We start from the raw sequence: 23,266 nt of genomic DNA, 5'->3' as shown, positions 1-23,266 counted from the left end.
TGGTTATAGAAAAAGTTGCGGGTTGTAACTACTAACCACTTGGGTATATCTTCTGCACTCGAACGTATAAAATTGGGTAACGATGTCTTTTTCAATATATTTTAAATTATTTAGTGTTTTAAATATTGTTGGGGTTACAAAGTGATTTTCAAATTTTGAGCAAGCGACATTGACCAAGAGTGTTATTTCACTCCATAATTATATATATATATATATAATTATGACATATAAATTCGATGTTTTATGTCATGACATGAAGAACATCGAGTTCTTGTTGTGACGTGTAAGACAGGAGGCTTGATCTCGTCTGTCATGTCACGTCTTATACTATTTATATAGTTGAATCAATTAAGTTGAAATGATTGTTAGGTAGTGTTTGTTTTTGAAGAGCTGCAGTCTTATTTTACTTCTGATTTATTTATAATATGATTTTATGTAGTACTGAAAAAAAGATAATGGTTATATTTTTTGAATAAAATATAAATTTGAAGGTATGATAAAAAAAATTATGAAAAAAATATCCATATTAGTATCAAATTAAATATTTTAAAGTTTTTGTTTTTTTTGTGTAATTTCTTTAATTCAATTTTTTATTATAATTTAATTTAGATTTAATAATAAAGTCATTTATTTTTAGTTTAGTAATATAGTTTTTTTATGAATATAATAATTAGTATTATCTTAGAATTTAATAATTATTCTAAGTATATTTTAGATTTTTTTTACATTCAAAATGAGATATTTATCCAATATTTGATTATGTTTATCTGCAGTTAGTTACACAAATTCAAATACAAAACTTTAATAAGTTGTACATATGCATAATTTACTTGTAATCTTGAATTTTTAGTAATAAACATCAATAAACAATATTTAATGCATCAAAAATGGTTTTTAAGAGTTTTTGTCAAATTCTTTATAATATAATATAGATAATAGGTCATGGTCGTATTCGAAGCAGACATCCACCACAATTTACCACTATACGAAACTTTAACCTTTCTATACTATAGCATGAAAATACATATAATCCAATAAGTCACCATAATCAACTAATGCATCTGCTAACAAAAAATCAAAATAAAAATTATATCTGTACATGTATCACTATTTTTTTCAAGTTTATATTTTACCTTTGATGAGGCTTGAACTCTTAAGTTGTAAAAATTTGTTACCAATGCATCTGTCAACAATGATCAAAATCAAAATTAGTTCAAGATAGAGATGGGAAAATACAGTCAAAGTCATCTAATTTTATAGAGATATAAATAAGCAAATACTAACAAAAAAATAAAGAATTGAGATAAGCATTGATTAGTATCGATATTAGTTAGCTAGACATATATTTAAGGGAAATGGATATGGATGAACATTGTGGATGGTTTGGGGGTGATAACAAAAAGTTAGAAGCTTTAGTAACTTGTACTAATGTTTTATTAGTTTGTACTCTTAAATTTTAAGTAATATACATTAAAAATTAATACATTATGTATTACAATTTGTATTTAAGAATTTTATGTAAATATTTTATAATATAATATAGACATGACCATACAAAATCCACTTCGATCATAAATAAACATTGAATTCTATAAAATAAGCACTCGCAAGTCCAACATATTTGAAGCATTAAATCTTCAAAAATATACTCAAAACACGTCGTAATCAAATTATTGTACAATCAATTATCATAGTAAATTACGAATTTGGTCCATGTGGTTTCATGGTTTTCACGAACATGGTCCATGAATTTTATTTATTACAAATTAAGACTCGTCGTATGTCGTTTCGCGACGAATTGGTCACTCTCTCTTACGATCATCCAGTTCATTCGTTAACTTTGAAGGCACTTTCGTCCTTTTTCATTTTTTAGCTTTATTCGAGGGATCGATTTCGTAAATCCCACACAAACCACAGAGACCAAATCCGTAATTAAGTATAAAAAATGAAAATATATTTTTTATACTTTTGGTTTATTAAATTGACTAGTTATTATACTTTAATATATGTTAGTTATTATACTTTAAGTTTAATTTTAATATACAATATATTTTCTTTCAAAAAATAATATATTTTATACGTCTATGTGTGCGTGCACATATCACACACACACATACACACACACACATATATATATATATATGTGTGTGTGTGTGTGTGTGTTTAATTACCTCATTCATTTTTTGGTTTCACTTACAAACTTTAGTAAAAAAAATTGGAACAATCAAAATTCTTACACGAAAAGCGTTATGAACTTTAAATCAAAATCATTGTTTCACATATGAACTTTAAAAAAACCATTGTTTCATCTATGAACTCTATAGTTTCACCTACGACTCTGATATAAGAAATGGAACAGTCAAAGTGTATAGATGAAACCTAAATCAAAACCATAATGCATCAAAGTAATTTCCAAAATAAGGAACTTAAATGAAACCCACTTATTTTAGGGATAAATGAAGTTATAATTATCTTCCAAAAACACGACATAATTTGTTTCAAAATTACCCTTGACTTAATTCTATTTAATATATTTTCTTTTTAATTAGTTTTTTAGTCTTTCATTTGATCATAACCGTTGATCAAAAAAATAAACGGCTCAAATGAGTTTGTAAAATAACACCAATGCATTGGTTAACAAAAGAATATGTCTCTCTCTCTATCTCTCTCTCTCTCTCTCTCTATGTATATATATATATATATGCGTGTGTGTGTTGAGGTTCAGAAGAAAATTATATCTATCAATAATTAGATTAATTGATTCAATTGATATGATTAAATGTACGTTTATAACAATATTTTTTATACTAAAAAACTTCAACCCACTTATTTTTGTATGCGAAAAGGAGAAAATATATAAAAAAAATCGAGCCAAACAAATTACATAAAAAAAAAAATCATATTTCTCACTAATTTGCATCCATATTGATATATTTTTTTTCATTTTTTTTCGTGTTTTTTTGTTTATTTTGTGTTGAGAGAGAGTTGAGTTCAGAGTAAACGCTAAATAAATGAAAAAACGTAAAGTTACAAAAAATCAGAAAAAAAAACAAATCGATGTGGTGTACTTTATTTTGCTTGGTTTTTGTATAGATTTCATTTTTTCGAATAAAAAATATGGATGGTGAGATTTTTCTTAACTTAAAAGTATTGTTATGAATGTTTATTTAATCACATTCGTTGGATCAATTAATCTAATGGTCGATGGAGATGTTTTCCCTTGAACAGTTGAACCTCACTATGTATAACTAAAACTATAATTATATACACACACATATATGTGTGTGTAAGTGAGGGAGAGTGAATGTACGTGTGTATACGTACATACATATTTTTTTTAAAAACATAATAAAATTGAGGTATAATAACTAATGTATATTAAAGTATAATAATTAATTAATTTAATAAACTAAAAAATTAATAATAATTTATATTTTTAGACTTAATTACGGATTTATTCCTTGTGATTTATATGGTTTTTATGAAATTGATCCCTCGAGTAAAAACAATTTTGTTTTTGAAAAGAATGAAAACGCCTTCAAGGTTAACAGAGGAACTGGATAACCGTTAAAGGGAGGGGGGGGGGGACCAATTTGTTACAAAACGACATACAATGAGTCATAATTAGTAATAAATAAAGTTTAGAGATCATTTTCATAAAAACCATCAAACCATAAGGACCAAATCTGTAATTTACTTCAATTATCACAAGACAACCCATGTGATTAGAAAGAGCCAATATAAAATGTGTTCTTTAAAATAAAATGAAGCAAATGAAGGAAAACTATATTTTACAATTATTGAATGGTTTAATGTAAAATAATTAAGTGGTAAAAATAATTAAGAGACTGTTATGATATAGTGTAAATTATGAAATGAATATAATTGTTCAGTAATTGTTTACAATGGAATCATGGTGCTGAATGGTTAAGGGAGACTCATGATATAAAATCATTCAGAAGATTTTAGGACCATCAAGAGACACATATTTTTTTTGTCAAACAAGATTCACCTCTTAACGATTTAAAAGTTACTTCTTAATGAAACTATTAAAAGATAAATAAATAACCCAAATATTAAAATTTATAAATTTAAAAGAATCCTTAAAATTTAATATATAAAAAAGAGGTTTTTTAAGCGTTTCCACTTTCCACAACATAGAATCTTAAAATTGATTATTTAAAAGTGTATTAAAATATTAAATGTCTTTAATTATTTTTATAATACATAAAAATAAACATCTATAATAAAATATTACATAATATTAAAAATATATAATTATTACATTTTTTAGATAATTAAAATACACTTTTATCCTTGATAACTCCTTCCGTTCCAAAATAAATATTCACAATAAAAAAAGACACAAAATTTTAGAAATATATAATTATTACACTTTTTAAAATAATTAAACGACACTTTCACCTTTAATAATAGAGGAATAAACTTTTACATATCATAATTAATGGTAGAATAAACAAAGTGTAAACTTAGTCGGGATATTAAGTACTTATTTTAAGACAAATTAAAATAGATACATGAACACTTACGGTTGTTTGTTTACCTCTTAATAGTTTCATTAAGAAACAACATCTGAATCGTGAAGAGGCGAATCTTGTTTGACAAAAAAAAATCTGTCTCTTAATGATTCTATAACCTTCTGAATGTTTTTCTATCCCAAGCCTCCTTAACCATTAAGCTTCTTAATTTAATTGTAAACAATTACCAAAGAATTATATTTCATTTTACATTATATCATGAGAGTTTCTTAGTCATTTTGATCACTTAATTATTTTGTACCAAATCATACAATAACTGTCAAACAACATCTTAATTTGATACAGAGAAAGTAATTAATATTAATTTGTTAAAATGGAATGTTATTTATTTTTTAAATATGTATTTGAAGAAATTAGAACATGGTTGGTTGTTACAGCCCACAAAGGTTTGGACTCATTCTAGGAGAATTCAGAATCCAGGTTACCAAGGTCTACATATGTGGGCTATTTTAGTGCATTTTTCACCTCACATTCTATAATCTATACCCTTGCTCCACTCTCACTCCCTCTGATCCTCCGTCAACGTCCATCCGCCATGGCTACTCAAGGAAAGGTCATCACCTGCAAAGGTATTCTCACTATTTGTGTTCTTTGATCAACTACTTTTGATTTGGTTTCGTATCTTCAATTTCACTGAAACCCTAGTTTGATCTGATTTTGATTTGTGATCTGGTAAAAAGCTGCGGTGGCATATGAAGCAAATAAGCCATTAGTGATAGAAGATGTGGAGGTTGCGCCGCCTCAGGCTGGTGAAGTTCGAGTTCAGATACTCTTTACTGCTCTCTGCCACACTGATGCCTATACTTGGAGTGGAAAGGTATCATCGTCGTCGTTATCATCATCGTTGTTGATTTACTTTACTGATTACGTTATTTGAAGCACTAGATGTAGTTAAAGTCTTGTTGAGGACAAGGTTTGAGTGATGATATAATGTTTGTAAATGACATGCCTCAAAATGTTATTGCTATTCAGAATCGTTTCATTATGCTGTGATTGGATCAGATGTTAGGTTTTGCACCAGAGAGTGATTATATGTGCGGAAAGTGAATTTAATTATCTGGATTTGAGGCATTCTTAAGAGTTGGAATTTCATGATTTGGATGAGCTGTTGATGCGCTAGTTGGAAACATTTTTCAAAGATATTTATGTGAATGCAAGCTATAGAACGGCTTTTTAATGAAGATCATGTTCATCATCATGTGAACTATGCTTCTTCCAAATGATCACATTTTCTTATAGGATTTATACCATTATGGGTCATGGGATATGATTCTGACGAAATTGTAAATGGCATGGTGAATCCAGATACTTGAAGGCCCCATGAAGCCCAAATGATATTGAAAGTTTCTTCTTCAGCAAGAAACAAATGTTTTAACTTAGGTTTCATTACAGCATTGACCAACCTGGATAGGCAGAATAGCTGTTGTTCTGAACTAATTGAAGGACCAACAAATTGCTTTCTATGCTTGTTTTTGTTTGTCACTTTGTCTTCTTTTCTTCCTGATATCTGGAGTGAAGATGATTTTGTTCTAGTAATCTACTTTTACATGATTGTGTGTAACATGGTTAAACTATATTTTTGCTTTGATCTATTGACTTGAGTCTCTCTTCTGCAGGATCCTGAAGGACTTTTCCCATGTATTCTCGGTCATGAGGCTGCTGGGTATGTATCTACGTTCTGTTAACTATAAGGGGGCGTTTGGTTTGATGGAATGATTTTGAGGGATTTGGATTTTGTAAAGGGATATGGAATTGGAGGGATCCGGATTTGTAATCTGTGGTGTGTTTGGTTTGTAGGATTTGGAATGGAATTGGATTCCATTTTTTATAAATAATTTATAAAAACAATTTATAAATAAGTAAATTACATTTTTATTGATTATTACAAAACAAATGTTTTTAACGTTTTTTAAATATTATTATACATAATCCTACCAAATCCCATAAAATACCAAGCACCCCCAAGGGATTTCAAAATCCTATGTTTGTGGGATTTCAATGAAATTCCGTGATTTTAAATCCAAGAAATCCTTCAAACCAAACATGGGATTGGAAGGAAATTCAATTCCAAATCCCTCCTAATCCAATCCAATGCCGCAAAACAAACTGGACCTAAGTTTCTGCTCTCTTAACGGAAAGTGGGATTATATTCTAATATTAAAATGCAGGATTGTAGAGAGTGTAGGTGAAGGGGTGACTGAAGTTCAACCTGGGGACCATGTCATACCTTGTTATCAGGCAGAATGCAGGGAATGTAAGTTTTGCAAATCAGGGAAGACCAACCTCTGTGGCAAAATTAGAGGAGCCACTGGAGTTGGTGTCATGATGAATGATCGTAAGAGTCGTTTTTCAGTCAAAGGAACTCCGATATATCATTTCATGGGAACCTCTACTTTCAGTCAATACACTGTTGTACATGATGTAAGTGTTGCAAAGATTGATCCCCAAGCTCCTCTGGAGAAAGTGTGCCTTCTTGGTTGTGGTGTTCCTACTGGTAAAATTTTCTTCACTTCCAGCAAATTCTTGTTCTGTTGGCATCTGTATGTGTCGTTGCTTGGGGTTTCTAAAAAATCTGCTCAGTTGGTCATTAGATATTACTACAAATGATCTCTGTATGGTAATCCCGTGAATGATTTGCCTCTTTGCAAATTATTAAGTGTTGGTGTATCTGATTTTATATTCAGCAATCTATTGGTATATCTGATTTCCCTTCTACTTTGTGCCTTCAGGTCTTGGTGCAGTTTGGAACACAGCCAAAGTTGAAGCTGGTTCAAATGTTGCTATTTTTGGTCTTGGAACTGTTGGTCTTGCAGTAAGTTTGTAATATAAGATGATTGCTTCATTACTGTCATGAGTATGAACTCCGACATCACTTTTATTGAAATGAAAAACATTTGAATACCATTTGATAGGTGGCAGAGGGTGCAAAAGCAGCTGGTGCTTCACGAATAATTGGGATAGATATTGACCCTAGAAAGTTCGATCGAGGTATGCATGATCCTTGCCCTTTCTTCTAAAAGGGATTTCATTTCATCTCTTTCGGTAGGGTGATGCGATGAAGAAACTTGAGGGACTCATGTTTCTTTTTAAATGTGAAATATAAATTGCAGCAAAACAGTTTGGTGTGACGGAGTTTGTGAACCCTAAAGACCACGAGAAACCGATACAACAGGTTCTTGTTGATATGACAGATGGAGGAGTTGATTACAGTTTTGAGTGTATCGGCAATGTTTCAATAATGAGGGCTGCTTTGGAGTGCTGTCACAAGGTGAGCAATATTATTTCAAGATTTACCTTATCATTATGCGGTCTTCTTAAACTGGTATGAACTAATCGTATAAAAAACACAGGGATGGGGAACTTCTGTTATCGTGGGTGTTGCAGCATCGGGTCAAGAGATATCCACTCGACCGTTTCAGTTGGTTACTGGTCGTGTTTGGAAAGGCACGGCCTTTGGTGGTTTTAAGAGCCGTACACAAGTGCCTCAGCTTGTTGATAAATATATGAAGAAGGTAAACCAAACCCTAGGTCTATAAACGAACCGAATAAACCTCCAAACCAAACAAACGAACGAACACGAACGCTAAATGACCAATTTTTTTACATTCATGATCGTTCATTAAGAAAAGGTGCTTGTTCTTGTTTGTTTACATTCGTTTGTTAGAATGCTGAACAAATGAACATAAACAAACACAAATGAACAAAAAACAACCACCATTGTTTATCATTTCGTTCCTAAAAGAATAACTTAACAAAATGAAAAATCGGGTGAACTTAAACGGGATAAAAGAACGTGTAACACCGTTGTTCATGTTTGTTCGTTTAACTAAACGAACGAACAAACAAACGGTGCCTTAACCAAACCCCACTCCGAGTCCAAAGTGAATAAGTGTTTGGTTTTAGTTAAAGTTACATACCGTGATCTGTTTTGCGATTTTGCAGGAAATCAAGATCGATGAGTACATAACGCATAAATTGAAACTGGAGGAGATCAACAAGGCTTTTGATTTGTTGCATGGAGGAGATTGTCTACGTTGTGTGCTCGAGGTTTGAAACGAGGCCGATTGAGGTTGGAGGATTTTCAAGTCCAAAATAAAAGCCAACGACGCTTATTAACCTATATATCCCCAGATTCCCTCTGTTTTTATTGTGTGAAGGACCATAACTTTTAGTAATGAACCATGGGTGCATTTGGTCTTTCTTTTACGTTGTATTTTGCAAACAGCAAAGCTCGAGTTCGATTCAATGGTGTTAGGCTAAGCTTGAACCCGATTAGGTAACTCGGTTTTTTGATGCAAGCTCGAGGAAGTTCGCCCTCGATTAGAGGGCTCAAACAAAATATCCTCGACTATAATAAAAAAGAAAAACATCCAAGGGAAAGTTTAAAAAAATCCAACTGGTTTATCCGTTTTGAATGATTAAGGGGTCGTTTACCTAAACACTTACCGGTAAAATTCAAGACTATCGCTCACTTATGGGGTTCGATTTTATTCACTAAAACGCATCGTATGCAACAATTTATCTCGGTAAGCGCTAACCATAGTAAGAGTCTTCGTCCCCACTTACCGGGTAAGACTTGATTTTTGTCTTCGCTCTTATCGGGTAAGATTTTTAGTCTTTGTCATATTATCCGGTAAAATAAAGTGACTTGTTAAGCGCTTACTCTTTACTCGGGTAAGCGTTTGATAAACGGCACCTAAGCCTCTAAACTATTTTTTAAATGAAAAAATAACTAATTAAATCCTTAAACATTTTTGGATAAATAAACAATCGTATTTTTGAAAAGTGGTTACCCATATTTTTTATAATCTAAAAAAAGTTATATGTAATTGACTAAGAATATTTTTAAGTAAAAACAAAACAGTAAATCAATTTTACTGTTTCCAAACCAAGGATATTCAAACCTTTGCACAAAACAGCATCACCCTGCCCCCACCACTCCTTATCTCCCCATTGTCATCCACTCTCTATGCGACACATCGCTACCTGTTGGCCTTGCTATCAATCTCCCTTTTTTTTAATCTGTTCTTTTTCGATTCTCTCTATTTTATAACAAGTCAATGGAACATGTATAAACATGTAACAAAAGATGGAGATTGAAAACCAATAAATAAATAAATAAAGATCGATGATAAGGGTCAACGGCGGTGATAAAGAGTGGAAGACGATGAGACGACAAGGAATCTGAATGACGTCGAATTTGGAAAGAGTAAAATTGATTTAGATTTTCTTCTACTTTGAAACTTAACATGTTTCAAGTAGCTTTTTTGGATTAAAAATGATATAGATAACCATTTTTTAAAAATTTATGGTATATTTATTCAAAAAAGGTTTTAATAACTTAATAATTAAAAATGAAAAAGGATAATAACAAAAATCAATGTCTGCTTGCCAACAAGAGTATCACCTAACAACTAACGTATCATATCGAGTAACATTTTCGACCATCAAAATGAATTGATGGTAAACATCTTTGATCTGAAAAACGCTAACTAATTAGGAGTCTTCTCCCTCACTTATCGGATAAAATAACACTTGTTCCTAGATAACAAAAAACGCCATAACTTCAACAACAATATGTTGTGATCGTGTTCCAAGCATTGCAAGTGCAATAAAATGCGATGATACTATAGTTGTTTTATTATTTTCCCCAAACGCAATAGTATTTTTACCAACATCCATATTTACATCTGAACGATCAAGGCCTACAAACGCCTCTAAGGATGCGTTTGGTGCACCGAGCTGAACAAGGATGAATATTTCACGTTTGACAAAACTTTTAGATCCGACATAAATAAAGTAGAACAAACATGTTCCACTCAACCACATCGAACAGACCTATATTTTACCAATATTATTTCAAAATAAAACACAATTCTCTTCTAAAACATCGAATACGTCTCCCTCTTTACATTCCATTCATTCTTTAGAATTTTATTAATTATATTTTATGTATTTTAAACTCCCACTTTATTATGTTCAAAATATTATTTTTATACAGTTTTTATATTTTGATTACTTTATGTAATTTATTAGATATTAATAATATAAAAAATGTATAAAATAAAAATTATAAACTACATAAACTTTTTATTTTAGTATCCCTTTAATCGTCTTGACAAAATTTTCTAATGATATATTTTGTTATAAAAAAATATTTTTTATTATAGTTTAATAAACTACATAAAATAATCAAAATATATCAATTTCTTAGGAGTAAATCAGTCATTTTTATCTATATTAGCATGCTCAATTTTATCGTACCAAACACTGAACAATTGTTCTTTCTTTCTCTATTCTACAGTGTTTGGATACCAAACATACTGTAATGTTATACAACCTTACAAAGTACCAACACTTTTTCATAAGCATGTGGTCTTCACGGAAACAATCACTCTATTGTTATTCAAGATAGATAACAGATCCCCAGACCCTACTTCCGAGTGAAAAATACTTGGTTTTTTATAACCCTATATATATATATATATATATATATAGAGAGAGAGAGAGAGAGAGAGAGAGAGAGACTTGGGATCATGTGAGACCCAGGTTTTTCGTGAGACCCGTAAGACCAATTCTCAACCCTTGAATTAGATCAATCTAAACATTCATAATCACAAAATTGTCACGAGAATTCTCAATAATCACAAAATTGTCACCGTGCAACTTTAGACCATTAGATCATTAACTTATAAAGTTGATCAATGAACATAAATTATTCTTACGGGCTTCACGAAAAACCCTTGGTCTCACGTAAACTCAACCAACCCTCTATATATATATATATATATATGGTGGTAGATTTGATTGAGAAGAAAAATGACATTCAGATTCCTATTTCAAACTACATACCACATACGAGTAAAGCCTATACACATTATGTATAATAAAAACGCACCTCTTCCTCTTTTGGATTTCAACACCAATTTCGCCTTCCATTCTCTGCTATTAACCAAATAGCAAAATAGTTTACATACATAACTATATCAAATCAAACCCTAAAGCCTTAAAACTCGAAACCCGTACCTGTCTCTACGAAACCCGACTCCAACGCTCCAGGAAACTCCATCGCCCCTGCTTCACAATTGTAACCCCAATTATCATACTCGTAATCAACCAATCCTCCAGGAACGCTTGGCACGTTTGTTGCCGTCGTGCCTTCAACTACGGAGCTCCGGCCACCACTTTGGCCTAACGGCCAGCTGATCCCCTGAAAGAATCCTGGATCGATATTTTGCCTTTGAGCTTCATTTCCTTGCTTGGTATAAACCAAAATCGGAATCGAGGGCCCATGTATTGGAGCTTCACAAGGAATTGCATAATTTGGTAGAAAAGATTGCCCTTGAGGTTGACAAGTCACCAGATGGGGTTGAAAACCAACTGGGTTTTCGATATATACGTCCGAATTTACTTCTGGTTGAAAACTTGGTGAGAACTCAAACTGGGTGGTGTTTGAACTTGGCTGATGATGGGGGAATTCCGGCAGTTGTTCGGAGTTTGTGGTTGACAATCCAAGATTCAGTGGAGAAAACGAACCACTAGTGTTGACAATATTTGGCCCCGAAACCATTTCATTCACACAATGGTCCTGTTGCCTGCAGGGGTTTCCGCCGCTTGGTGGATGGGAGTTTCTGTAACGATCCCTGTACGAGCTATAAGAATGTCGGTTTCCTGCTGGCGGAACTGCAGCCGATCCTCTTCGTTTAAACACGGGTCCATGAAACGGAATAGCTAGATTATAATTAGGTTGCCCCCTATCTCTTGGATTCGTAAAACTAGTTGTTTTTATCAACTGTTGAGATACTAAACCCGGTTGATACTTGTTCCTGGATAACAAAAACGGGCTTCTGTTTTCGATAACGACATCTGGGACTCCAAAGTTGGGCGGATTGGGGGATGCCCGCATAGGACTTGGCCTAGTAACCTGACTCTGGGCTGCAGATTGAGTTGGAAAAAGATCAGATGCTGGTGGGGGCAGGTTTATAGGGGGCAACCGACTTGGGTCAGCAAGTTCAAGAACGGATTGGACAAGTTTACTTTCTTTCTTGGAATTTTGTCTCTCGAGTTTCCAAAAATCGTCTTTATCAGTGGCAAGACAATGGTCGAGAACAGAACTGCCACTGCCCCAATAGATGCAAGGAGCAAGCGAGTCACAAACATAACAGTAGCACTGTCATTCAAAGTTAATAGTATAAAGATCAAACGAGCATATTACACCAACTTTTGAAGTCGTTCTTTGCAGATCCGAACTAACAAATAATTTATCACGAAATTACCTGATGGCAGTGAGTTTGGTTTGGAGAAGAGGAGAAAGGGAACTTGATACAAAGGTGTCTTGGATGGGGATAATCTCGACACGCAACCTGCAACAAGATTTTTTTTTGCAGAAGTTAAACGACTTTTAGATTTGCATTGCATTTTTGGGTACTGTTCCGTTAGGGTATGTTTGATATCCGGACAAGATAGGACAGTACAGAACAGGACAAAACAACTGTTCTGGTATGTCATGTCGAGTGTACCAAATGCACCCTTAAGTAGGAAGCTGTCTGGATTCAATGTGAAGACTCGACTCTAATATTAAAGATGTGTTTGATACGTGGGACTAGACAAAAACCTGTTTTTCCCACGTTTGGTGTGACACTAAAACTGGGAAAAGAGACATAAGTGGAAAAAAATCATGAAGATTGGTAGATTACTAAACTACCCACCACGTCAAATTAAAACCCTTAATCCTTGCACAATTCTTTCACCCTCTTGGTTGTTTTCCACCAAGTCCTGTATGGATAAAGTTGTATGTGTGGATTAATCTGTCTGTATCGATTAGGGAAGTTTTTGTTTATGATGGTTTTTTCATGGATGGAAGGACCTTGTTTTTTAATTGGGAAGGGTAGGTTTGGAGAAGCTTGGCTTTCTGCATAAAGCTCTCCAAAAAAAACTTACTGAATAAGCCACTTTCTATATCATTAAGTCACTACCAAACAGTCATGTATAGTTGACCGAACAAGATACGAGTCTCATTAAGCTCCTTAAGCTCTAACAAACAGGCTCAAGTCCTGGCTAAGAACCTGCTTGTTAGTAGCTTAATGAGTTTAACGTGACTCAGCTTATTCAGTTGACTGTTTGGTGGTGGCTTAATGACATAAAAAATGGCTTATTCAGTAATTTTGGGATGGAGCTTTAAGCAGAAAACCAAGTTTTTTCGAAACATGTCTCTGGCAATAAAAAAAACAGTCTGTTTCCATCTATGAAAAAACCATCATAAACAAAAACTTTCTCGATATATACCGACGTATTAATCCACACAAAAAACTTTATTCTTACAGGACTTGATCAGATGTACCGAATGTACCCAAAGCGGCCAACGGCATTATATGCACTTCCATCTACCTATGAATGCAGTAATGGTCACAAACTGTGCGATTCTCAAATTCTAGTTACAAATGCCGTGTTAACCCTAATTTTAATACCTAAATTCATGAAAATGGACATCATTAACTAGTTTCACAATCACAGAATGATAAAATCCAAACCTGCCCCTTTTCGCTAACAACAAGCAGATCATCGGAATCATCATCATCCTCGTCGCCGGCGCCGGCGATCGGAGTATCATTCGGAGTCCCCAAAGACTTATCCGGGTCATGATCGAGAATCACACAGTCGTCGTCTAAGTCAATTAAAGAAGAAGACTTCGATGTCAATTTCTTCCTTGGTTTTTTCGACGGCAAAACCTCACTCACTAACACCACTTCATCGGAATCATCAGCTCCATCATAATAACCGCAATCGTCTCTATTAACCTCATCCAGAAGCTCTGCTATCCAATTATGATCGTCACCACCATCAGTGATTGAAATTCCTCTGCCATCGTGACCTTCCCAACCAACCTCTTCATCGGAGCTTATTTCCAACACCACAGCGTTCGGATCCATCGTCGATTGGTCATCAAAAACTCATCTCACGATTAGGGCAACGAAAAAAGAGAGAATTTTATAGGGTTTTTGATGCTGCATGTTTGATAAGATGAAAAGGTTGATTGAAATCGATACAACAAACCCTAATTGAAATCTGAATTAAAGAAAAACCCTAGCGACGAGAAGACGAAGGAGAAGTGAAATTACAGTAGAAATTGGGCTTCTTTTTTGCTTGCGTCGTCGACGATGTAGTCAAGATGGTAAATGAAGTCTACAAAAGGAACGATTGTATTTTCCATTTACAGTAAACTACGTTTTTAGTCCTTATAGTTTGTAAGAATTCTTATTTTAGTCCCTGTACTTTAGAAATTACGGTTTTTGTCGACGATGTAGTCAAGTATTCTTAACGGTAAACCATTGGCAGCCTTAAAAAAACAAAATAACAATGAATTCCTAACCACATTAACAAAAACCGTAATTTCAATATCATAAGAATTAAAGTTGTGATTTTAACAATCCACAAGGACTAAAATTGTAGTTTACCTTTTTTATTTGACAAAACAACCCATTTGTTATCGTTTTATTTAGGGGGTGTTTGGGATTGCTTATAAAAACTGTTTTTTAATTTATTTCAGTTTTGCACCAGTTATAAGTTGTTTTATGGTGTTTGGATAAGAAAAAAAAACTGCTTATACTGATGTCAAACCGGTAATAAGCTGTTTTTTATAAGTTAATCATTCCCGACTTATGAAAAACTATTTATTACCAGTTTATAATTTTAACCTTGTTTTATTTAACTCCAGTTTGATACCATATAAGTTAATAAACACTTTTACAAAAAAAGCATAAGTTGTTTTAAATAAGCAATCTCAAACACCCCCTTAGGGGTTGTTTAGGATTGCTTATAAAAACAACTTATTGACTTATTTCGATTGTGGCACTGATAATAAGTACTTTTGAGTGTTTGGAAAAACAACTTATACCAGTGTCAAGCCGATAATAAATAATTTTTTAAGAAGTTAAACTCTTTTGACTTGTAATAAGTTGATAAATGCTTTTGTATAAAAGTATACGTTGTTTCAAATAAACAATCCCAAACACCTCTTTAGTTTAAGGATTAACTTTTTTTCTTCCGTTAAAATAAGAGAATTTAAATCTTTTTTATTTTTGATGTCAATTTACATAATAATCAAGTCAGATTTGTGGCACACTGGTTAAATATTAGAATGAGGTAATAGTAAATCTCATCTACCTCGTGTTTGGATCCAAACGGTACCAAAGCTCCTATGGTCATGGAGATTCACCTGCAATGACTCAAGGATATTTATGTTCACGGAGGTTCACCTGTGATGACTCGAGGATATTTATGGTCATGTGGAGGATTAGTCGGTGTGCAAAAGTTAACCCGGAAACCCACGGTTACACCCCCCCCCCCCCCCAAACCAAAAAAAGTAAGATCTTACATGATACTGGTTTTTTGTTGAGTTGACAATCATTTTTTTAGTAAAATGATCACACGACATTATGAATAATACCTTATTTAATGATGTGGGTTGTTGATTTGTGTTTCTTTTTCATTCCGCTCATCCCTTGTACTTTAAGGATTCCTTCGTTTGTTGTCTAATTATGAATTCCAACTCTGACTTGTAACTCTAACTCATTGGCTAGTTGAAATGACACGTGTTTGGGAATGAGATATGTTTAGCACACATGATCGCATTTAGAGATCAATAGGATAGTTTCGTTGTCCTCAAATTCATTGAGACAAACTACGCATTCTAGATCTCCCTTTTCGTTCTTCTCCTTCATGGTGGAGCGAGTGAAAGTTGGGAAAGTCTCGAGCACTTCTGCATCAAGGCCATGGTTGGGCGCAACTATTTTGCCTGCACGACGTGTGGGAAGAGACGTACATACACCACCACCATCATTTAACCACCAGCAAATGTAAATCGGGAGAAAAAAAAACCATGAAGAAAACAGCACTACAAGAACAACGACTATGATCAGTATTATGATATCTTTTCTTCGAAAAAAATAACATATACATATCTATGTGGGGGCGTGGAGGGTTGAGCTCCTACAAAGGAGATCGACATCAAAATGGAAAACAATAACAAAAAAAATATAGCTGGTGCATTTGAGAAGCAACTGTTGTTTTTGCATCGGAATTCGTCTCTCGAGCTCAGTAGAAAGTTGTTGAAGACAAGGATGGGTCATGTAAAGCAGAAAGAGAAATCTGTAAAGTTTTATAAGTCTGTAAGTTTAAGAATAAAAATCAGTTTGTGGTTTAACCAGTTATGAGAATGTTTAAAAGTATTTAACATCAAATCGAACATTTTTTATTATTAAATTTTAGATTCATTTAATGTAACCCTTTTCTTTTGTGCAAAACCAATTGTCAAGTATCCTTCATAAACAAAACTATTCACTTGAATGGCATGCCTTGAAAGAAGGCATTATGGTCCACATATGTTGAAATTGTTATAAAACTTGTTTATAATTAAAATAATATCTAGAAAAGTAAACCATTAAATAATAATATCTAACATAAGATGATAAAATTAAATAAAAGGTTGGGTTCTGATGAGAATGAGAGTTAATGTGAGAAACGTACAAAAAGATATTCACCATTTAATGCACATTAGAATGAGATGCACCGGATCAATTCCCGATTCAAGTGCGTTTCATGGGTGAGTTTGAGATTAAATGTGATTAAGGATATATATTCCTTCTTTACGTTTCTCATCTTAACTCTACTTCTCACACAATCATTAACTATTAAAGAAATAGCTTAGGTAAATTGTATGAGTGAAGGTTTTGATTTGAACGAACCTTTTCATATGACTCCATTATTAAGGTCATGTCAGAAGGTGTTAAAATGTGTCATGGAATACGAGCCTTGAAATTTGGGAAATTGACTGAAATAGTCATTTCTCTTTTATGAGTTATATATATTTTATATTTTTAACCTAGTTATAATGTCGTAGGTCTTTACTATTTTTTTTGAAGTATATAATATTTATATACGACAAATGCAACAAATAAAATCACGCACCCTCTCCATCTTTGATGAGGTTTGGACCTCTTACCTTCTAGGAGGCCAAAGAATACGATACCGCTAGACCAAAGGCCCTTTCAAAGACCGTTAAGAGATTGATTATATTTATGCAAACTTCATATGTTATTTTGTCATTTAAAACATTTTATTGCTTAATTTGTAAAACTTTTAATATTATATATGGTGCAAACTTTTATATTTTGTTTAATCATAACTCGTCCTATCGATATGTACTCTATAGGGTCGGTACAGGTGTAACATCGTCTCTATCGGATTGGAACGAGCATGTCTATTATATGCTTCAACTCAATTATATAACAAAAAAGCTTGTGGAATTTAGGTTAATTGTAGACCATCGGAATATTTTCAACAGATTTTTCAAAATAAAGAAAATGAAAATTTTGTTCTCTATATTGATCCGATAGATTCTCTATAATATTCAGTAAAATAGAGAAAACATGAAAAACTTAAAAGTTAAGAGAATTCTCTAGAACCTGATATCGAGAAAGAGAAATGATTAAATTATTATTATTTTATATAAAGTTTCCTTAAAAAAATGTATTGGGAGGATAAATTAGAAAATATTATAATAATATAATTTATCTTAAAATCTCTAAAATATAGAATCTGTTGAAACTGAATGCAATTCTTTTTATGGAAAATGTGTTAAAATCTATAAGATATAATTTATAGGTGTTCATGGTCAGGGTTCAGCTCGGGTTAGTAGAAAAAATGTGAACCGAACAACACGAGGCGGATACCTGGCTACCCGAACCCGAACTGCAACGAACTGACTTAAGGTGGTTACCAGTGATTTGGTTCAGGGTTTTACCCGAATTTATAAAAATTGTCATTTACAATATAAAAATGGCACCGGAATATAATATTTAAAACAATTACACAACAAATAAATGGAAAAATATCAAAGTGCAACAAATTAAAATAAGTTTAATTATTTATAAACATCTATTTTTTGGTTAATGTCGACTTCATACTGCCAAGTTTAATCATCCACCGTAATTATTGACATCAAAACGTAAAAAAACTTTACTCATATAACTTATATATACATTATACCTAGTTCGGTTCATGTACCCACAATTACCTAAAAGTCAAAACCGAAACCGACCAGTGAATAGTCGTTTTTTTCTGTTTCGAATCAAACGGTTCCACTTAGGTGCCGTTTACCGAACGCTTACCAGGGCAAACGCTTATCAAGCAACTTTACTTTACCGGATAAATATGACAAAGACTAAGAATCTTACATGGTAAGAGCGAAGACATGAATCGAGAGTCTTACCTGGTAAATGGGGACGAGGACTCTTACCATGGTTAGCATTTACCATGATTAATTGTTGCATATGAAGCATTTTAGTGAATAAAATCTCATTTGATAAGTAAGCTATATGTTGAATTTTACATGTAAGTGATTATCGGGTAAGTATTTAGGTAAACGGTCCTTTAATTTTTCGGTTTCCCAGGTCTTTTAACATTCTTGATACATATTTGTGTTTTCCCTCTAAACCTAAGTCCATGTTTTATTCTTGAAAAGATGTGATCATCAAGTCAAGATGGCCGAGTTGGTCTAAGGCGCCAGTTTCAGGTACTGGTCCGAAAGGGCATGGGTTCGAATCCCATTCTTGACATTTTTTTCTTTTAATTATTTTTTTATTAGTTGTGAATTTACGATTTGATCCTTGTGGGCAAACCCGGTTAGGCCCAAGTCTCTAAGGCCTTTCTAAAGTGCTACTTTATTTTATTGAACTTTAAAATTTTGTTTGATAAAAACTCTTAAAATTTATGATTTTTATAAGAAATATTGTTTATTGATGTATATTATTTAAAATTTAATATTACAAGTAATTTTGACTTATTAAAACTTTATTTTTAAATTTGTATAAGTATAAACATAATCAAATGCAAGATAAACGTCTCATTCTAAATATTGAAAATGTAAAATATAATTAAGATAATTATTGAGTTCTAACAAAATATTTAATTATTATTTTTATAAAAAATCATATTATTAAACCAAAAATAAATTATTTTGTTATTAAATCTAAATTAAATTATAACAAAAAATTGAATTAAAGAAATTAAACCACAAAAATGAGAACTATTAAATAGTTAATTTGATAGTAATTTCGATATATTTTTTTCAATTCATTCAAAAATAAAAACATTATCAATTTCTCAAAACCACATAAAACCGTATTATATCGATAGAAACGAATAACAAAAACTAAACATTAAAATCAAGATTTGTCTTGTTGCATTTGGCAAATACCCTTCTAGTTTATTTGAAAAGTTTCATAATCTTAAAATAAATGTCTACAAATTAAATGACAGACAATTTAAAAATGTGTAATTATTACATTTTTTAATCAACCAAGTGATATTTTTACCTTTGATAATAGAGAGGGAAGCTTTCTCCATCTTATAAATAGAAGTAGCATGTAAACCTACTTTTGACAGTGGACACTTAATCTGTAACAAATAAAAATAAAAATGTGGACACTTAATATGAGATGTAGGGAGTAGTATTTTTTTTGGAAAAAAGTTGTATTATTGTTATTATAAGTTGTATTTTTATTTTTATTTTTTTAATCTAAAACTTATTTTAATTAGCATTTAATAATATAATTTTCAACAACATTTAAATAATATTTTAAAAATTAAAAAAAGATCCTGATTCCTAATTGGTTACAACGTTGGACCCGAATGAGACGAAGTTTTTAGTTGATGGCTAATTGGCTGGTGACGTTTTGGACCATGCTTCACTTTTTGACATGGACCACGCCTTTTTTGGATCGGACCCTGTGCACCTCTAACATCAATGTCTAATCGTTAAGACTGAATGAGACAATACGTAACTAAGGGGCCGTTTACTAAATACTTACCCGGTAGGTGTGGATCGGATAACTTTCCTCACCTGATGCACATGACAATGTTGAAAATCTTACCCGGTAAAAGCGATGATAGGGATGGAGAATCTTACCCGGTAAGTGATGGTGAAGACTTTTACCCGGGTAAGCGTTTACCAGGTAAATTGTTGTATACGATACCGTTTTAATATACTATAATCTCATACGGTAAAATAGATTATAGTGTTAACTTCTACTGGTAAACACTTACCAGGTAAGTATTTGGGTAAACGGCCCCTAACATAACATTTAAGAAGATTATTTAGTTACAAATTATTTTTACCATTAATAACTTAAATTATTTTTACCATTAATAACTTTGTTTTGGGGTTCTCTTTAGAAAATGCTTACATTCTATATACTCTATACTATAAAACATTTAACATAAACTCTTAAAAATCATTTTTTATGCATGAAATATTATTTATTAATGCATATTATATAAAATTTAAGATCACAAGTATATTGTGCGCATTGAAACTCCATATTTGAATTCATTGAAACTAATTATAGGTAAACATTTCATTTTAAATATAAAAAATCTAAAATATAATTAAGATAAGTATTGAGTTGTATCATAATATTTAATTGTTATATATACAAAAAAGATTTGTTAAACCAAAAATAAATTACGTGTTGTTAAATCTAAATTAAATTATAATTAAAAAAAAGTTAGATTAAAGAAAAAAAACGATTTAAATAATTAATTTAACATTAATATCGATATATTTTTTTTCATTTTTTATGATATTTTCAAATTATATTTTATTCAAAAATAAAAACATTACCGCTTTCTCAAAACCACATTAAATCATATCATATCGACAAAGACAAAAAATAAAACAAAATATTAAAATCAAGATCTCTCTCGCTACATTGCGTGAATATCATTCTTTTTCCTGGGGTTTCGTCCTTTTTTTTTTTCCAAAAAGAGCCACTAGCTTGTAGCTTAGTTGGCAAAAAGATAGGATGACTTTGTCTGAATACAAGACATGTCTCGAGTTCGTTCGGGACCCTTCCATTAGCCTTAACCGCTGAGTGAGTCAAAAAATGTCTATCACATCATCTGAGACGATTTTCGTATGGGATAGATTGAATTTATCAGTAATCAATTTTTTCCCATAAAAACAAACAATGTCAGATAGAAGGATTTGCCTTTTGCAGTGTAGCATACTTAATACGAATTGTACAAAAAATTTCTTCAATAATAATCGACAAAAATATTTGATTTTCATGACAAAAGTTGTAAATTTCATAAGATTAAATTGGTGATTATTTGTCATGAAAGTCAAAATACAATAATTGTGTGGAATGACCTTGAATTTATTTGTTACAACTGGAATTAATACTCATAAGTTGGAATTAGTTAAATTTAGATAAATCTAAACATGGTAACGAAACGAGGATGGGGCGAACTTTGTAATTTCTGGCCTCGGTTTTTAGTAACAGTCCCTAGCCCTACTGGTACGGGGATTAATATCTCATCCCCGAGCAAACTCCATGAAGAATTTTCGTATGTTTGAGTTTACTAGGGATCTTTGTCCTTGGCCCCGATCCCGGTTTGAGTAACATCCCCCGACCCTGGTCTTGGTTTGAGTCTACCGGGGATCTTCGGCCCTGGCCACGGGACCTGTTTTAGCGGGAAATTCCCGTCCCTGTTCGGGTCAGGTCAGTCAGATTCCCCACCGAGTAGGGGCAAATCACCATCCTTAGATAAATCTCATGATTAAAAATTTAATTTAAAAATGAAGTTATTATAATATAATATAAAATGAATAAGCTTAAATTTTAAATATCTAAGTTAAAATTCAATTTTCTTGTGGTTATAAATTTAATTCAATAGGTTGTGTATCAGTGTCGTGTAATGCAACGAGATATAAATAGTTTTTTTTTTTTTTTTTTGTAAATTTAAAATTAATGAATCTTTATTTGAAAAGAAAATCCACAATTTATGGAGCATTTTATTATATAGACAGATTTAAAAAAAAAAGTGAACTTCACTTTTGGTCACTCGTGCAGATGGAGCACTTGCGGTAAAAAGAGGAGTCATCATTTAAACCGCATGAAAACCAAAACAAGGAGATGAATCATTTCATTTTCACCACATGTGGCAAGGGTAGTTGCGTCTTTTGCATGATAGATATCACCACTCGGAGATGAATCATCATTTTCATCACCTGAAACCTGTTTTTTGTTGCCCCTCTGCAAGTTACGGCATAGGTATTTGCGGAGGTAGTGAATTTTGGTGAAATTGAAAGAGAAATGACTAGTAGATGAATTAATCTGTGAAAAACGACTATTTCTGTAAGTTTTTCGAAGAAAAAATGGTCTCTTTTTTGCTTTCCTGTAATTTATCCAAAGTTGTTTTTTTTAATTATAGCACGATTTAATATCTTACAAAAAAAGCAAAAAGAACAAACACAATCGTTCGAAAAATTTGGAAAACTTTATTACGTTTGTGGAACTTGTTTTATTTAAAAAAACTTAAATGATTTGGTTGTGATCATATCGATTTTAACTTCTTTTAGCAACGTAAAAATGAAAGGTAAGACCTTCGATTTGCTCGTCTGAAATACAAGTTCAACGACATGTTAGTTAACAGTTTAATAAGACTCACAACTTATTCGGACAACTACTTAGTTATATATGATATGATTGTTCGGTAGTGACTTAAAGACATAAAAAGTAACCTATTCAATAAGCTTTTAGGGGATCCTTATATAGAAAGCCAATATTTTTCAAAAATCTCTCTCTCTTCAATAAAAAAAAAACGTTCCTTTAATGTAGAAAAAATTTCAACCAGACAAAAACCTG

At 32.1% G+C, this 23,266-nt stretch overlaps 2 protein-coding genes and 1 non-coding gene across 5 annotated transcripts; 2 read left to right on the top strand and 1 right to left on the bottom strand.

The window, feature by feature from the left end:
• The first annotated feature begins 5,028 nt into the window (after positions 1-5,028).
• LOC112505791 (alcohol dehydrogenase class-3) lies at positions 5,029-8,805 on the top strand. Its single transcript, XM_025109789.1, has 9 exons — positions 5,029-5,128; positions 5,240-5,376; positions 6,176-6,222; positions 6,728-7,053; positions 7,289-7,371; positions 7,472-7,547; positions 7,670-7,827; positions 7,910-8,071; positions 8,502-8,805. The coding sequence occupies exons 1-9, from the start codon at positions 5,095-5,097 to the stop codon at positions 8,610-8,612; spliced, it is 1,134 nt and encodes a 377-aa protein (XP_024965557.1). The 5' UTR covers positions 5,029-5,094; the 3' UTR covers positions 8,613-8,805.
• Positions 8,806-11,383: 2,578 nt separating this feature from the next.
• Positions 11,384-14,704, bottom strand: LOC112505076. Of its 3 annotated transcripts, XM_025109034.1 has the most exons (5): positions 14,678-14,704; positions 14,090-14,563; positions 12,836-12,922; positions 11,586-12,729; positions 11,384-11,504 (listed from the first exon to the last, which is right to left on the bottom strand). In XM_025109034.1, exons 2-5 carry the CDS (start codon positions 14,486-14,488, stop codon positions 11,476-11,478), a joined length of 1,659 nt encoding a protein of 552 aa, XP_024964802.1. In that variant the 5' UTR covers positions 14,489-14,563; positions 14,678-14,704; the 3' UTR covers positions 11,384-11,475. The 3 variants fall into 3 exon arrangements, with proteins under 3 accessions (XP_024964802.1, XP_024964798.1, XP_024964808.1); XM_025109030.1 differs by having other exon boundaries at positions 14,090-14,703; XM_025109040.1 differs by having other exon boundaries at positions 11,384-11,501; positions 14,090-14,703.
• A 4,389-nt stretch (positions 14,705-19,093) lies between these two features.
• On the top strand, positions 19,094-19,174 carry TRNAL-CAG. Its single transcript has one exon. It is a non-coding gene; the product is annotated as a tRNA-Leu (tRNA).
• Positions 19,175-23,266: the final 4,092 nt, after the last annotated feature.

Source organism: Cynara cardunculus (genome assembly GCF_001531365.2).
Source record: "Cynara cardunculus var. scolymus isolate 2C chromosome LG 2, CcrdV1, whole genome shotgun sequence".
In the NCBI taxonomy this organism is placed as follows: Eukaryota; Viridiplantae; Streptophyta; class Magnoliopsida; order Asterales; family Asteraceae; genus Cynara; species Cynara cardunculus.
Note: the sequence above shows the minus strand (reverse complement) of the source record. Positions and strands in the feature narration are given on the sequence as shown.

Coding starts and splice junctions, on each gene's coding strand:
- LOC112505791 (XM_025109789.1), top strand. CDS start 5,095: ATGGCTACTCAAGGAAAGGTCATCACCTGCAAAG. Junction 7,548..7,669: donor CCCTAGAAAGTTCGATCGAG/GTATGCATGATC, acceptor TATAAATTGCAG/CAAAACAGTTTGGTGTGACG. Junction 8,072..8,501: donor TTGATAAATATATGAAGAAG/GTAAACCAAACC, acceptor GCGATTTTGCAG/GAAATCAAGATCGATGAGTA.
- LOC112505076 (XM_025109034.1), bottom strand. CDS start 14,488: ATGGATCCGAACGCTGTGGTGTTGGAAATAAGCTCCGATGAAGAGGTT. Junction 12,923..14,089: donor TTGTTAGCGAAAAGGGGCAG/GTTTGGATTTTA, acceptor ATCTTGTTGCAG/GTTGCGTGTCGAGATTATCC. Junction 12,730..12,835: donor ACCAAACTCACTGCCATCAG/GTAATTTCGTGA, acceptor TTTGAATGACAG/TGCTACTGTTATGTTTGTGA.